Source organism: Mytilus californianus, unplaced genomic scaffold (assembly GCF_021869535.1).
Source record: "Mytilus californianus isolate M0D057914Y unplaced genomic scaffold, xbMytCali1.0.p SCAF_7, whole genome shotgun sequence".
In the NCBI taxonomy this organism is placed as follows: domain Eukaryota; kingdom Metazoa; phylum Mollusca; class Bivalvia; order Mytilida; family Mytilidae; genus Mytilus; species Mytilus californianus.
The window spans coordinates 51,293,836-51,310,374 of NW_026262723.1; the positions used below are offsets into that span (position 1 = coordinate 51,293,836).

The following is a 16,539-nucleotide window of genomic DNA, read 5'->3' on the forward strand; positions in this document are numbered from 1 at the left end:
AATGTTCAGTAAAGTAAGATCTACAAACACATCATGAATCCATCTGTGTCCTTTGTTTAATATGCACATAGACCAAGGTGAGCGACACAGGCTCTTTAGAGCCTCTAGTTATTATTATTATTATTATTATTATTATTATCAAAGAATTAATTTCAGATATGACCAGGATGAAATATAGGGGTATTTATAGATTATGGATGATTATTTCAATGAGAGGGTGTTTCTCAGCGACGATCTCAACAACGACAACAACCCTGATATGAGATGTGGTTGAGAAACATCCTTGAGTTTAAAAGATCATTTTCTATCTCAAGCGATAAAATACCATATTGTTGAAGGGCACTGGAAAGAAGTTCAAATTAAGATGTACTAAAAACATAGTTGCAGTCTATATTTTAGTGGAGGAAACATGAATCTCAATAATTTGTTTTTTACTTAAATGTTACCATTTTTCAGTTCAAGGTTTTAACACAGAAGAAGAAATGGTGGACTTCTTAATTTTTGCCAATTCTACAGTGAACAACACAAAAACATATTTAGGAGGAGTTGTCTTCCAAACTTATATATTGGATACAAAACACATCCAATATTCCATCAGGCTGAGTTCTTATCCTAGAAATACGAAAAATAAAAATCAGAAACTGAACCCAATAAAAGATGATACTAACTGGTTTACACAGTACATGTTCCCATTGTATCAACGAATTGGACCAAGGAGTAACATAACTTGTGGAGGGGATCCAGGTTTGTAACAATAATGGTTAAAGTTTCTTTTTCATAGCATAATTATTATGAAATGAATTACATCAGAAACTGTTCATGATGAACCAATTTTCTCAAGTTGTTATTTAGATTTGTTAAGGCAGAACCCTGGTTCAGGTAATTTTTCAAGCAGATATATTAATTTTTCAAAGCTTGCCATTCAGATTTCATGTTCAAGTTTTACAACTTTGAGCTTAAGTTTTGTTATTGATTTCAAATTAATGATTTTTACTGATTTCACATTAATAATTTTTACTTGATTTTGAAGATCAAGAGCATTCCAGTTTAATGCCATTTAAAAAGAAAGTAAAAATAAAAAAATCCACACCTTTTACAATTATAGATACTTGTTCTAGTATTCCTCATGTGTGAGGAGAAGTTCTTTTTAAACCATTCTTTAAGAATTCTAAACATTTGCTGTGAAGAAAACCCCAATAAATACATGATTCAGTTAAAGCTGTGTCACATACATTCAATAATCCAACTTTTTCAAATTCAAGAAATATTTTAGCGACCCGCTGTCACCGGAGAGGGCATTAAGTGTTACCCTAGTCCGTCCGTACGTACGTCCCAAAATTGGTTTCCGTTCTCTAACTTTAGTTTGCCTCAACCAAATGTTATGAAACTTATACACAATGCTTATTACCAAAAAACATAGATCAAGTTCGAATTTGTGTGGAGTCACTTTTACAATTCTTAGTTATGCCCCTTTATAATGTTATATGCAAGCGGGGCCATCATATGTGTCCCATGGACATATTCTCCATTTATTTGTTAATTGTTACATTGATATGACAGATATGGATGTATTATATTACTTTATGATGAATTTTGTTTAACCTTTGATGAGAAGATATTCAACCATGTGGACTCTACATAAATCTTGGTTCATTTATTTATATACTTTGATGAAACCAGTAAATATATTATCTTATAATCATGAAAAAAAACCTCAACATTCCAAACAGTTCATCTTCTTCTATCAGTAGTAATAAGAATCTGGATGGGTCTTTCTTTATTCTTTAACTTTTTAGACCATTTCTCTTGATTCTTTATTTAATTTGACCTTTATTTGCTATTCTTTATTATTTTAGCTTATTTTTTCCTTATAATATTTAGCACTATTTGCCCATTATTCTCTATTCTGTTAAACCTATCCAGACCCTCATTAATAGATTTGCATACTAATCACTTGGCTTATAAAAATCAAAAACTATATCTTTCTGTTATTATTTTGTATTCTGGAAACTACATATTTACATTTACGTTACAAATATGCAAATATGCAACTCTAATTTTAGGCTCTATGTCTATAATGTTATGAATATTATATAGATCAGTATACTTGTCAAAATAAAATCGTATGCGATAATGACCAGCCAGTACACACTGTTGTGATTTCTAAACCTGTATCAAAAAGATAGATATAAAAAATGAAAACAACACTTGATAAATTTTATGTGTCTGATTCACTTTTCTGGATTTATTTTCTTCAGGAACGCTCAAAACCAAATATTGAAAAGACAAGGATGTATAAAAACTGAAACATGTGAACAACAGTTACATTATTATGAATCATTGAAAATCATTTTGTTACAGGAATATTAAATCAAAGTACTGAAGTACTGAACATCGGATGACCACAAGTTCTTGAGGATGGTCAAAAGCACTTGTCTCAGAAAAAAACAACATATCTCTTTACCTAAAACTGAGGTTAATGTACAGAGATATATTTTTTTCTGAGACAAGTTCGTGCGTGGATGATGAATAAATGACAGGAAATTCAACTTCACCGTAATAACTATTATATTGTAGTGATACAAATCAGTATACACTGAGTTGTTGTTTATATTATATTAAAATAACAGTTAAATATATATATGATTTGAATCCATTTGTATATCATTCTATTCTACTATTCTAAAAATAGTGCAATGCAAGTGCATGGTGGACACTTTTCTGTAAAAATTCGATTTTTCTAAGATTGGATACGAGTAGGCATTCATATTTTCCCGCAAAATCAATTACAGAGTTACCGGTCCTTGACGGTATTTTCACAAAACGTTCTTTGAGATATTCTTCCGCATGCTTTAACACAATTTTTCGGTACGTGTGCATTGATATTATCAATGATTTTTTACTTATATATATATATCTAACTACAAAACATTTTCATATTATTAATTTATGTTGTAAACAAAAATATTTTTATCAGTATTCATTGAAGAGATGTATTTATATCAAACGATAAGGAATGTTTTTTTGCACTCGTTTATGTGCGCGTATTTATCATGTTTATAGATCGGTTACAAACCCAAAACTAATTTACATAATGGAAATCTAGGCGATAGCAATACATCGGGATGACCTCAAGGTCATCGCGATGTAAAAAGCACTCTTATGCATGTTTCTATACTTACTTACAAAAATGTATTTGAAATGATTGGTGTATTTAGATTTCATGATGCTACATTTGTTTTTTTGTCGCTTCTTCACATTAATTAGTCTTCTTATCCCTAATTAGTGAGACCCTTTTCTATATTGGTCCCAGTTAAAATGTAATTTGTAATTTAATTAATTACTAAACTTTGCTGACAATGGTGTGATTGTAATTGTAATTTAATTTACCATTTTTGTAAAGTAATTGTAAAATAATTAACTATTTTTCAATGTTATTTACTCCCTATTTCTTCCCTCTCTAAATGTAGAGACAATGATTTATCAACCAGCCAATTTTTTTATGGTTTTAAAATAAGTGATAGCTTTCTATAAATTATTTTTGGATAAAAAAAAAGAATATGTGTATAATCCAGGGCTTCCAAAAAATATTTGTGCCAGCCGGACGGACATTTTTTTTTTATATCTTATCCCGATTTTAATCCCTTAAGACTAAGTAACAAAAGGCAGTCATGGTAATCAGTTGGGCATCATGTAAACAATGAATGACATAAAAACGATATTAAACTTGACTTTTGATACAAATTCGATGTACTGACGTAAACTGTTAAATTCACATTGCATCATTCGAGGTATGCAACATTAGCGTACTAATAATTGCCTTAGTATCTTTATTTGTGCAAAATAACGTTGTCAAAAACTTTACTTTCATTTTTAGAAGGTCCATTTGCTTATATAGATAAAGGTATCAATAATAATTTTAGCATTTTTGAAGAATTAGGACGATGATTAAATCTCACACCTGCGCACATGCGCACACATGTACTAGTTCAAACAACATGATTCTGACGATTTTTAAATTTTTGATCAAATCATATTTATTATTAATCTTTTTGACTAAGTTAATTAGATGCAAACTGCTGAAATTTATGAAAATAACTTTAAATAAACCGATCAATTTCCGGTACAAATCAGTTTACCTGTCACCTGAACAGGTAAATTTCAACTGAACTGTCAGACAACTAATTAACCTTGATTGTAATGAGAAGGTATTAAAGTAGGGTTTGTTTTGATAGTACTTATTCACCATGTCACTTTTATGACCAGAAATGTGGCTGTTTAAGGCAAAAGGTCAGGTCAAAAAGATCGCAAATACTTCAATTTTTTTCTGAATTAGGTTAAAATGGAAAACCCACGTTAAATGTCCTTTTCAGGTTCGGCACAGCAAGTCATAATCATAATTTATCGGTCAAGTCTGGACAATACAACCGTTTTGGAAGCCCTGGTATCATCTGCATATATTAAAACCTTGCATCCAGGATAAATAAAAAAAACATTATCTCATACTGTGAAAGGTAAAAGGATGAGAATATATATATTGTCTTTAATAATTGTGATTTAAGTTAAATCATGAGGAAAGCTAAGAATTTTTTGAAGTAACATGCAAAGGATAAGATAAACATTTGTAATTTTTGCAGGATATGTCAGAGAAGGATTTACAGCATTACAAACTTCCATCAGCCAGTCAATTATATCCATCATAGCAAATGAAACTGGTTCCCAGACAAGATTGAACAATATAGAGCTTGGCCTTCACAGACATCCCTATCCTCCATACAATGATGACAAATATGTCCTGGTGATTCAGCAACAGTTTCCTTTAATTCTGATCTTAAGTTTTGTACTGGTTGCCCTGAATATTGTCAAGGATATTGTACATGAAAAGGAAAGGAAGCTTAAGGTATTCTTTACACTATCTGACTATATGCAATTCTTCACTCATTTTTTTTTTGGTCATCACTTCAGTTTTAGTTATATATAAAAAACCCGCAAAAAATCATTTACCATAATCGGTCCTACTAAAAAGCGCCCGGGAAAAGAAAAGCGCCCTGGGAAAAGAAAAAGCGCCCGGGGAAGAAAAAAAAGCGCCCCGGAGAATAAAATAATAATATTTTATAACATTAAATGTTTTTCTGAATAAAAAAAAAAATCATTGCTTGTTTTGTCCTTTATATAAATGGGGATATGTACGATGCTACATCTAAATTGTATGGATAGTGTTGTTGCACTTTTACATTTTAGATTTCAAAATTGTATATAAGTAAGTAAGTAAATATAAACAAGAGTATATAGAAGAATCATGAACGATATTGTCCTCGATCATGTCGATCAAAACTTATATTTCGTTATTTAAAAAATAAATGTAATATTCGCAACTGCATGGTGAACACTTTTCAAAGTTTTGTATGTTATTAAACACACTTGAATTGACGGTGGAAGATCGTGGAAGGGTTTCAACATGACTGCCACTAAGAAAAGAAAAGTTTTTGTGCTTTATTTTACAAATGTTTATTATCTGAATTTGCAAAATACTTGTCTAAAATTAAAAAAAAAATCAATGTGCATAACTTATTTCATCGACACAAAGTTGTCTCATGCCAATACAATATCTATATATTTTCCCCGGGCGCTTTTTCTTCACCCGGGCGCTCCTGGGCGCTCCCGGGCGCTTTTTAGTTGGACCCACCATAATATCATTTGATGAGTTGGAACCAAACTTGATATGAATCATCTGAATTTTCATGAAATGATAATGATGACCAATCAACATGGTCATTGTTACAATAAGTTGGATGGAAGATGACTATAATAGTTTTCAAATTTACATTTAAACTTAATAATTTCAACTTACATCCAAAATAGCCACAGACCTTATTTTAGTTAGGACACATTGGAAAATACATTCTTTTGAAATCACTGAGATAACAGTAATTTAAAATGAATTTTATGGATGTTAGGCAACCAACAATCTATCAATCAATAAAACAAACGTTACAGATAATAAGCTGCCTGTTTTATCCCCATGTGGAAATTTTTTTTTATGGCTAGACCTTAACATTAGAATTTTAAAATGCTCCCCTTTCTTCTTATTTCACCCATTTTACAGTTTTAATACATAATATAAATACAATGATCATGATCAATATATTACAACAAAATATGTTTTTTTGGAAGTCTGAAAAATACAAATGAATCTTTGAAGAACTTATGGGAAATGAAATGAATTCTTTTTTTGAAGACAGCTATCTTGCATATTACTGTTATAATATGAGAATAAAAGGAGATGGCATGTAAGTATTTATGAAACAACAACCCAACAATGTAAGTGCACTATAAATAAAAAGGCATGGAGGTGACGTCCCTACACTGTTAACAATCAAAAGTATTTAAGAGCTTGACATATGTTATAGACATTTATCTGTTGTTGAAGATGTTGACATCAAGATGTCTCTTGGTTTCTTGTGTCTTTGGGTTACTGTCTCATTGGTGTATATCCCACTTTTTCTATAGTAAATTTAGATGACACCATAAATCCTTTTTTGTGTTACCAGTGATGAAAGTTGTTTGAGGCCATATTTATGTTTTACTCTTCTTACATGTTTATAAACATATCTCTTGTTCCAAGTCTCAATGAATTAATGAAAATTGTTATACACTTTTTTTTTAGGTTGTAAGATGTTCTTCTTTCTTTGCAGGAATCAATGAAAATGATGGGATTGAGTAACTGGTTACACTGGATGGCCTGGTTTATCAAGTATACAGTATTCCTTTTTATCACAGTCCTCATCATGACCATTTTATTAGCTGTAAAGACGGATAAAGGAGCAGTTATTAATAAATCAAATCCAGTTATTATTTTTATCTTTTTGATGCTATATGCAATCTCAACAATATCTTTCTGTTGTACTGTCAGTGTGTTTTTCTCAAAAGGTAAGTATAGAAAGTAAAAGCCTGTTTACTAGTGTTTGTCAGTGGTTGCCAACATGTTGTTTTTTGTGTTTAACTTGAGTCAAGCTGTTAGTTTTTTCTTTTGAATTGTTTTACTTTTTGCTGGACCTTTCATATATAGCTTACGTATAGTATAGGCAGAGGAGGTACAACATTTTGCAAACTGCATGTTAATCAAATACTCAAATTATTGACTAATACAGCTAAAATACACAAACAATTGTTTTTGTGCCTTGGGTTAACGTATTTGCTCCGGGAATTGACACATATATTTAATATTTGATTTGAAAATAGTACTGTAAACAGCTGCAGTTTTATTTTCACTATTTTTGCAGTAAGAATTAATATTTCAAGGAAAATTGGATGCATTTGATGAAAACATACATGAATCGATACCACTAGGATTTGTAGATGACCAATTTATAACATCGGTTTAACAGTTAACAAATCTATACCGCAAATCATCACTTTATTTCTATATGAAAGGCATTGTAAGAAATCATAACTTTATTTCTATATGAAAGGCAATGTAAGAAATCATAACTTTATTTCTAAATGAAAGGCAATGTAAGAAATCATAACTTTATTTCTATATGAGAGGCAATGTAAGAAATCAAAATTTTAACTCATTATAGTCTTATTGCAAATCACTTAAAACTCTTACTAAATTCTTCCATAGATGGAAACGTAAATACAATCCTGGTAAACTTATCGATACTTTAATAAAATTGAGAATGGAAGTGGGGAATGTGTCAAAGAAACAACAACCCGACCAAAGAGCAGAAAACAGACCAAGTAAATTTATTCTTAATGGGTTACCGATTCAACACTGTAATTAGATCTTTGAATATTGTTTTTATTGGTATAAATATTGATTTTGTTATCAATGAATTAAAACCAAACTAATATTATTGTTATATATACATATGCACATTCATGGTTCTACAGTCTGTCGAGACCTGTCTTTTTGGTATTGCACAATGTCGTGTTTTTCTCTTGACTGTTAATGACGTCTTTACAATAAATCTATTGGTTGTTGGATATGAACTGAATGATGTATTAGTCTTAGATACATTATTATGCCCCCGCCGTAGGGGAGGTGGGATTTAGTTTTACCCTTGTCCATACGTCCCGACTCTAACTTTTAGTTTGCCTCAACCAAATGTTATGAAACTTATACACAATGCTTATTACCACAAAACACAGATCAAATTTGAATTTGGGTGGCATCATTTTTACCTTTCTAGAGTTATGCCCCTTTACAAATGGAAAAATTGCTGAATTTTTAGTTTCCGTTCTCTAACTTCAGTTTACCTCAACCTAATATTATGAAACTTATACACAATGCTTATTACCACAAAACTCAGATCAAAACCGAATTTGGGTAGCATAATTTTTACTGTTCTTGAGTTATGTCCCTTTATAACATTAGATGCAAGGGGGGCCATCATCTAGTAATGTGTCGGATGGACACATTCCCCATTAATTTTTTTATTAGTTGTTATTGGCTTCAAACTATCTGTCAGTAACTGCCAGTACTCTCAGATCTGTACTTATTGTCTTTTTTGTTGTTGGGATGTATAAATATCTTGCCACGTCCAGCCAGTGTTTTTGTTATTTGTTTTTCTGCTTTGTATCGATCTAATGAGTTAAGACCTTTTCAACTGATTTTTATAGTTTGTTCATATGTTGTACTGTTACACCACTGTCCCAGGTTAGGGGGAGGGTTGGGCGCTTGCAAACATGTTTAACCCCACCACATTCTAGATGTGTCTGTCCCTAGTAAGGAGCCTGTAAATCAGTGGTTGTTGTTTGTTACTGTATAGCATATTTGTTTTTTCATTCATTGTTTTGAACATAAATCAGGCCGTTAGTTTTCTCGTTTGAATTTTGAATTTTGTTTTACATTTGTCATTTCTAGGTCTTTTATAGTGACTCTGTGGTATGGGTTTTGCTCATTGTTGAAAGCAGTGCAGTGACCAATAGTTGTTAACTTCTATGTCATTTGGACTCTGATGGATAGTTGTCTCAATGGCAATCATACTTCATCATCTTTTTTTTATATTGTTGCAGTTAGGTAAATGACACCTGTCAATCAGTTTTAAAATGATTGCCACATTGTATCTGCTTTGCTTAGCAGTAATCCTGTCAGCATATAATTCTCTCTCAATCGATGCTTTACTTTTGCGCAAGTAGCATTTCATTTGCAGCAAAAAGTCTTTCATTTGTGCCACAAACCATATTTTATTTGCTCCAAAATACTACATTTCATTTGCGGCAATAATACAGGTAAATAGTATAAATAAAAGATCTGCATTGTAACGAGACCTTTTAGATATTACCACAATAGTATTTTCTCCTATTTGTCTCAGAATGAATTATGTCCATTTTATCACCTCGAACATGTGAACATTATACAATTTTATACCTTTAAGTCACTCTCAGTTTTATATGAGAAATGAGTATGAATTCACTAACTAACCAGGGAGGATACTCTACAACATTTCTTATACAGGTACAACTTATATTAAAACACTTATGTTATATTTTACCTGTAAATTACCTCAATAGCAGTATTTATTCTTGGCACAAATGAAATACAACCCTAAGGCATAAATGAAATACAGCATATTACAAAAATTGGCACAAATGCAATGCACTCCTCTTAATACTTTCATTCTTCTCTGTTTATTGTGTAAATGTTTTTAAAAGCAAATATTACTAATAATTTTAAATATACATTCACATTCATGAAAAGTTCACAATCATAACTATCTTTTTTAATGATAAATTCTACCATTTTAAAAGATAGTTATGATTGTGGTTTTTTTATGCTTGGAACCTTTGAGTATTGTTTCCTTAATTTAATATATAAATTTTAAAACTTGTGATAGATTCATACATGTATATACGTTAATCTCACCTATTTTCTTATATACACCCAACCTGCGTTTTATTAAATTTCTCGCAATGTACAGTTTAGCACCTCTTAAAAATAATACATATTTTTTTATTTTGTGTGTCATGCATAACTTTTGTAACATAATGCACATTTTGAACTTTTAAAGATGATTACTTTAAAAAGCTACTCAAATTTTACATTATGACATTTTCATTGTAAATGGGTGCGAATATTTTATTGTTACTTTTATGTTAAACATGTGTATATACCTCATAGTCTTCAACACTATACCCTAGGCTGATGTTCCACCATTAATGGTGGAAAATACATGAAACTGAAACTATACTGAATGAAAAGTTGAACACTGATTACTTTTGGTCAGCAACTCAAAGGATTTCTGATTGAATTTATCACCTGATTTACAATTCATATTTTCTAATTTTCAAATCATATATGAAAAATCTAATTGAACACCTGGATATCGCGAATTTAAAACAGTAGGAGTTTAGGTTGTGTTGGTAATTGCAAAAAAAAACGGCGCAAAAATTTCCCTATTTACAGTAGTTTTTTAGCAAGATTGAGACTTGAAAAGACCTTTTATATTTTTTAGAATGTATTCACAGTATAAACGTATTTACACTTTTGGTATTTAGCTATATTTTGCCTCCGAATGACCTTAGATCTACTCTGAATCACCTTTTGACGTCAGGCAACAATCACTTTTTAATTGTGACGTCAAATGTTTTGAATTATGATGTCAAAGTTTACAGGAACCTGTGTGATTTTACGTAATGGCGGACAAATTTGCATACAAGTGTAAATACGTCTATTCTTTTAATGATATCAATTTCATTTTTTTAGCTCACCTGACCTGAAAGGTCAAGTGAGCTTTTCTCATCACTTTGCGTCCGTCGTCCGTCGTCCTGCGTCCGTCGTCCGTCGTCCGTCGTCCGTCGTCCGTCGTCCGTAAACTTTTACAAAAATCTTCTCCTCTGAAACTACAGGGCCAAATTTAACCAAACTTGGCCACAATCATCATTGGGGTATCTAGTTTTAAAAATGTGTGGCGTGACCCGGTCAACCAACCAAGATGGCCGCCACGGCTAAAAATAGAACATAGGGGTAAAATGCAGTTTTTAGCTTATAACTCAAAAACCAAAGCATTAAGAGCAAATCTGACATGGGGTAAAATTGTTCATCAGGTCAAGATCTATCTGCCCTGAAATTTTCAGATGAATCGGACAACCCGTTATTGGGTTGCTGCCCCTGAATTGGTAATTTTAAGGAAATTTTGCTGTTTTTGGTTATTATCTTGAATATTATTATAGATAGAGATAAACTGTAAACAGCAATAATGTTCAGCAAAGTAAGATTTACAAATAAGTCAATATAACCGAAATGGTCAATTGACCCCTTTAGGAGTAATTGCCCTTTATAGTCAATTTTTAACCATTTTTCGTAAATCTTAGTAATCTTTTACAAAAATCTTCTCCTCTGAAACAACTGGGCCAAATTAAACCAAACTTGGCCACAATCATCATTGGGGTATCTAGTTTAAAAAATGTGTGGCGTGACCCGGCCAACCAACCAAGATGGCCGCCACAGCTAAAAATAAAACATAGGGGTAAAATGCAGTTTTTGGCTTATAACTCAAAAACCAAAGCATTTAGAGCAAATCTGACATGAAGTAAAATTGTTTATCAGGTCAAGATCTATCTGCCCTGAAATTTTCAGATGAATCGAACAACCTGTTGTTGGGTTGCTGCCCCTGAATTGGTAATTTTAAGGAAATTTTGCTGTTTTTGGTTATTATCTTGAATATTATTATAGATAGAGATAAACTGTAAACAGCAATAATGTTCAGCAAAGTAAGATTAACAAATAAGTCAACATGACTGAAATGGTCAGTTGACCCCTTTAGGAGTTATTGCCCTTTATAGGCAATTTTTAACAATTTTTCGTAAATCTTAGTAATCTTTTACAAAAATCTTCTCCTCTGAAACTCCGTGGCCAAATTAAACCAAACTTGGCCACAATCATCATTTGGTTATCTAGTTTTAAAAATGTGTGGCGTGACCTGGTCAACCAACCAAGATGGCCGCCACGGCTAAAAATAGAACATAGGGGTAAAATTCAGTTTTTGGCTTTTAACTCAAAAACCAAAGCATTTAAAGCAAATCTGACATGAAGTAAAATTGTTTATCAGGTCAAGATCTATCTGCCCTGAAATTTTCAGATGAATCGGACAACCCGTTATTGGGTTGCTGCCCCTGAATTGGTAATTTTAAGGAAATTTTGCTGTTTTTGGTTATTATCTTGAATATTATTATAGATAGAGATAAACTGTAAACAGCAATAATGTTCAGCAAAGTAAGATTTACAAATAAGTCAATATAACCGAAATGGTCAGTTGACCCCTTTAGGAGTAATTGCCCTTTATAGTCAATTTTTAACCATTTTTCGTAAATCTTAGTAATCTTTTACAAAAATCTTCTCCTCTGAAACAACTGGGCCAAATTAAACCAAACTTGGCCACAATCATCATTTGGTTATCTAGTTTTGAAAATGTGTGGCGTGACCTGGTCAACCAACCAAGATGGCCGCCACGGCTAAAAATAGAACATAGGGGTAAAATTCAGTTTTTGGCTTTTAACTCAAAAACCAAAGCATTTAAAGCAAATCTGACATGAAGTAAAATTGTTTATCAGGTCAAGATCTATCTGCCCTGAAATTTTCAGATGAATCGGACAACCCGTTGTTGGGTTGCTGCCCCTGAATTGGTAATTTTTAAGGTGATTTTGCTGTTTTTGGTTATTATCTTGAATATTATTATAGATAGAGATAAACTGTAAAAAACAATAAATGTCGGCAAAGTAAGATCTACAAATAAGTCAACATGACCGAAATTGTCAGTTGACCCCTTTAGGAGTTATTGCCCTTTATAGTCAATTTTTAACCTTTTTTTCGTAAATCTTAGTAATCTTTTACAAAAATCTTCTCCTCTGAAACTACTGGGCCAAGTTAATTATAGATAGAGATAATTGTAAGCAGGAAAAATGTTCAGTAAATTAAGATGTACAAACACATCACCATCACCAAAACACAATTTTGTCATGAATCCATCTGCGTCCTTTGTTTAATATTCACATAGACCAAGGTGAGCGACACAGGCTCTTTAGAGCCTCTAGTTTCACATGCCAACTTTTGATATATTAACAAAAATTTGTGCCTTGCATTTGTACAGCGATCACTTAAAAATTCCCACCATGATTGGGCAGATTCTTTAATGATACATATTGTTAAAAATGCAAATCTTAATTAATTTGAATGCAAAAAATTTTATGAAGGAAAATTGCTTCTGAAATTATAAGTGTGAGTTTTTATTGCGAAACCTGATACTCTTGTATTTTTGGCATTAATGAATTTCTGAACTTGTAGTATCATGGATCATTGATAATGTTCAAGTCATATGAAACTTCTTTCTAATGATTAAAGTTTAAATGTTAATGAAATTATTGAACCAATGCATGCATATACTGTGGATTCTTCTATTTTTGTTGGTACCAATTTTCGTGGATTAAGGGAGAAATGTATTTTCATGGATATTTGATTTTGGGGTTTTGCTAAAGTCTTCATACAAGCCTATAAAAATAATGTACTTTATTGAACATTTGAATTTGTAGTTCACCTTTATCCATGAAATCCACAAAAATTAGTATTCTATGAATAATAATAAATCCACAGTACATTAAACTAAGTCTTTTGTGTACGTTTAAAAAAAAAATTTATTACGAAGTCGTTATTATATAACCCACAAAAAATATTTCATTCATTGATTGAGATAGAAAATTTTGACTGCTAATTAACTTTCGGGTTTTGGGGACTAAGTTTACCTGTTGTTACCTTGATAAACAATCAACAGAGAATCATGGACCACAGGAAAATAAGTGAGAAGATAAAAAGATGTTCATTTGGTTTTTATTATATATCTTCCATGAGTTTCAATTTAATCAAACTTTGTCATAACAGTTGTTAATTAATTTGGTGTATAAAATTTTTCTTTCAGAATCAATTCACACTTTCGTTAACTTCCATGTTTGTTTACCTTTTCTTTCATTACAGTTTTTCCCTCGCACTTGCGCTAGGGGGTTGCCGAAGTTCTAAAGAGAGTCTCATTGTTCAGGTCACTACATACGGAAAAGCTGTCTGTGAATTGGAGTACAGGAAGGAAGATAAAGGATTCTCTTTTAAAAGAAAGTCGCATAATATAAACTTAAGTTACTTAAGTAAAAAAAAAATTAAAATGCTTGACACACCCCTTTCTGGAAAACCCAACAAGCTTAAGAAAGTATTTTATGAGTGGTTGGAAATTAAGATAAATTACATATTTTTTAGCTAATTCTGGAGCTGCTGCAGGAGGGATTCTCTTTTTCCTGACCTACATACCATACCTATTTCTACAACCTCGTTATGCTGATCTCTCCTTGACAACCAAACTAACTTCCAGTCTGATATCAAACGTTGCGATGTCTTATGGTGGACAGGTTATAGGAATGTTTGAAGGAACAGGTATAGATGAGTATTTTCAGTATACTTTTTCTCAACTTCCTTATTATATACAAAACTTAGATTTTTAAACAATCAGAATTTTTTAACCAATTCTCTGGTGGTCAGTTTTATTTGTTTGTTACACATAAATGTAACTTTTTATCAATGAAATGTTAAGTTTTACTGTCAAGTGAAACGAAATACTGGTACATTATTTCTTTTGGTTGAAGGAAGCCAAAAGGAAATCTATTTGTGGAAATAAGCTTGTGAGTGTGGACATTAAAACAACATACATGATTAATTCTAGGAGCTGGAGTTCAGTGGAATACTTTGACTCAAGGTGCCTCTGTGGATGACAACTTCTCCCTTGCCTATATAATGATGATGATGGTTGCTGATACTGTACTGTATGGTATTATTACATGGTACATTGAGGCAGTGTTCCCAGGAGAGTATGGTGTACCGTTATCATGGTATTTCCCTTTTACTGTAAGTTAAAAGTTTAATTTAGGATTCATATATTTACTCTTAGACACCAAGCTTCAAGCATGCTTTGCGTATCCTTACAACAAAATATAATGTACTTTGCATCTAGAAGAACATTTATATTTAGGACATTTCGGTGCATACTTGAAGTACTTTGAAGAATAGATATATGATCTCTTCAAATGAAAACAAATCATTGCTTTTATTTTATACAAATTTTTAATAATAAAAAAAACCAACAGAAGGCATCAATAATAATAAATTGTTGGATCATGCATAAAATTTACAAACAAAATAACATAAAAACTAAGAAGAAAATTAACTAAAATACTAACTAACTACTGTAGCTAACAAACAAAATAACAGAGAAAACTTTGGAACCAGGACTTCCAAAAACAATCATGTTAGCCAGCCAAAGTTGTTTCTTTCAATAGATGTCCAGATAGAATAATACTGAACTGGTTCTCCAGAATATTTCATATGTTTAGGCAATATTTTTTGCTAGACAGTTTTCCCTAACACAGGCACACTTTTCCAGTCCTAAAAGTCACAGGCACAGGACGTTTGCGTTTTTTTACCAGTAACACAAAAGGTCATGTGCGCTCCAAACACTATGCACATTTGCACTTTAAACTTTGATACACCTGGACTAAATTGACTGGACATTTGTGCTTTTTACCTATGACAGTTTACCTGTAATCTAAACAAAATTTGCTTCCGTCATGGAAAGACGTTCACATATTCTTTGAAAGTTTAACGGTACAAACGTAAAAAACAGACAAAAATTTATTTTCGGGTAAACGATACAGAAAACGAAATTTATATGAATGGAACATTTAAATTTTGCCCTAAATTCTTTAAGCAGCTTTATACAATACATGGATTTAAAAATAGAAACTATATTCTCTTGTGTCCATTCTATTGCATAGAAAGTCCCAGGATCTGTACCATCATTCTAAGGAATCTTAAGAATGTTTCAATTTGTGACGACTGAAATTTGATTATTTAAACCACCTGCTGTTCATGTTGACCTCTAAAAAGAATCTTGTTTGTTATAAGAAATTTATTTTCATTAGTCTTCTTGAAGTGTTGTCGTTTTCAGATGACACAAGAATGATGGCAAAAGATTAAGCCTTTTATTTGTATATAAATAGATGAATGAATTGTGTTTTTGATATTAAATGATTTTTTAAACTTTTAACCATGATAAAGCGCAAATTTCCTATACAAAAAGTACAACGGTCCTGTTTTAAAAAGCGCAAATGTCCTAAAAATTAAAGCGCAAATGTCCATAAAAAGTCACATGAAGAGTAATTACTGTAAAAACAGGCCCTCATTTGATACCTTGTCATCATAACAATTACAAACAAGGGTTAATTGGCAGCTGTGATTTACCTGTTCACCTGATGAGGAGTCTTTTCGAAGTTGTTTTTCAATATTTGAACTAAAAAGTAATGGCAGATGCCTTATGAATTATTTTAATCTAGGAATAAAATATTATTCACACTTTTTACCTTGTACAATTCTCTCCGTTATTCCTGTTTAGAAATTTATAGCAACAATCAATCATTGTAAATATCCTGTCAGACTAATGGCCACTTTCTCATGTTGACTTGCTCAAATGAAAGCCATTTCGTAATACCTGAACAATCTAT

The 16,539-nt window shown here is 31.6% G+C and overlaps 1 protein-coding gene and 1 long non-coding RNA gene across 6 annotated transcripts in view; one reads left to right on the forward strand and one right to left on the reverse strand.

Moving 5' to 3' along the window:
- The window catches only part of LOC127709751 (uncharacterized), a 133,978-nt gene that overhangs the window by 49,429 nt on the left and 68,010 nt on the right, over positions 1–16,539 (reverse strand). The gene's annotated exons all lie outside the window — the stretch shown is intronic.
- LOC127709695 (phospholipid-transporting ATPase ABCA3-like) overlaps positions 1–16,539 on the forward strand; it is a 78,811-nt gene that overhangs the window by 11,517 nt on the left and 50,755 nt on the right. For 2 of the 5 annotated variants that reach the window (XM_052215325.1, XM_052215324.1), the window contains exons 3-7: positions 457–744; positions 4,638–4,900; positions 6,696–6,930; positions 14,246–14,419; positions 14,706–14,887. In XM_052215325.1, the coding sequence (XP_052071285.1) occupies positions 457–744; positions 4,638–4,900; positions 6,696–6,930; positions 14,246–14,419; positions 14,706–14,887 (1,142 nt within the window). Of the gene's footprint in view, positions 1–456; positions 745–4,637; positions 4,901–6,695; positions 6,931–10,699; positions 14,420–14,705; positions 14,888–16,539 lie in introns of those variants that run through there. The other 3 variants (XM_052215327.1, XM_052215326.1, XM_052215328.1) reach the window with 3 other exon arrangements.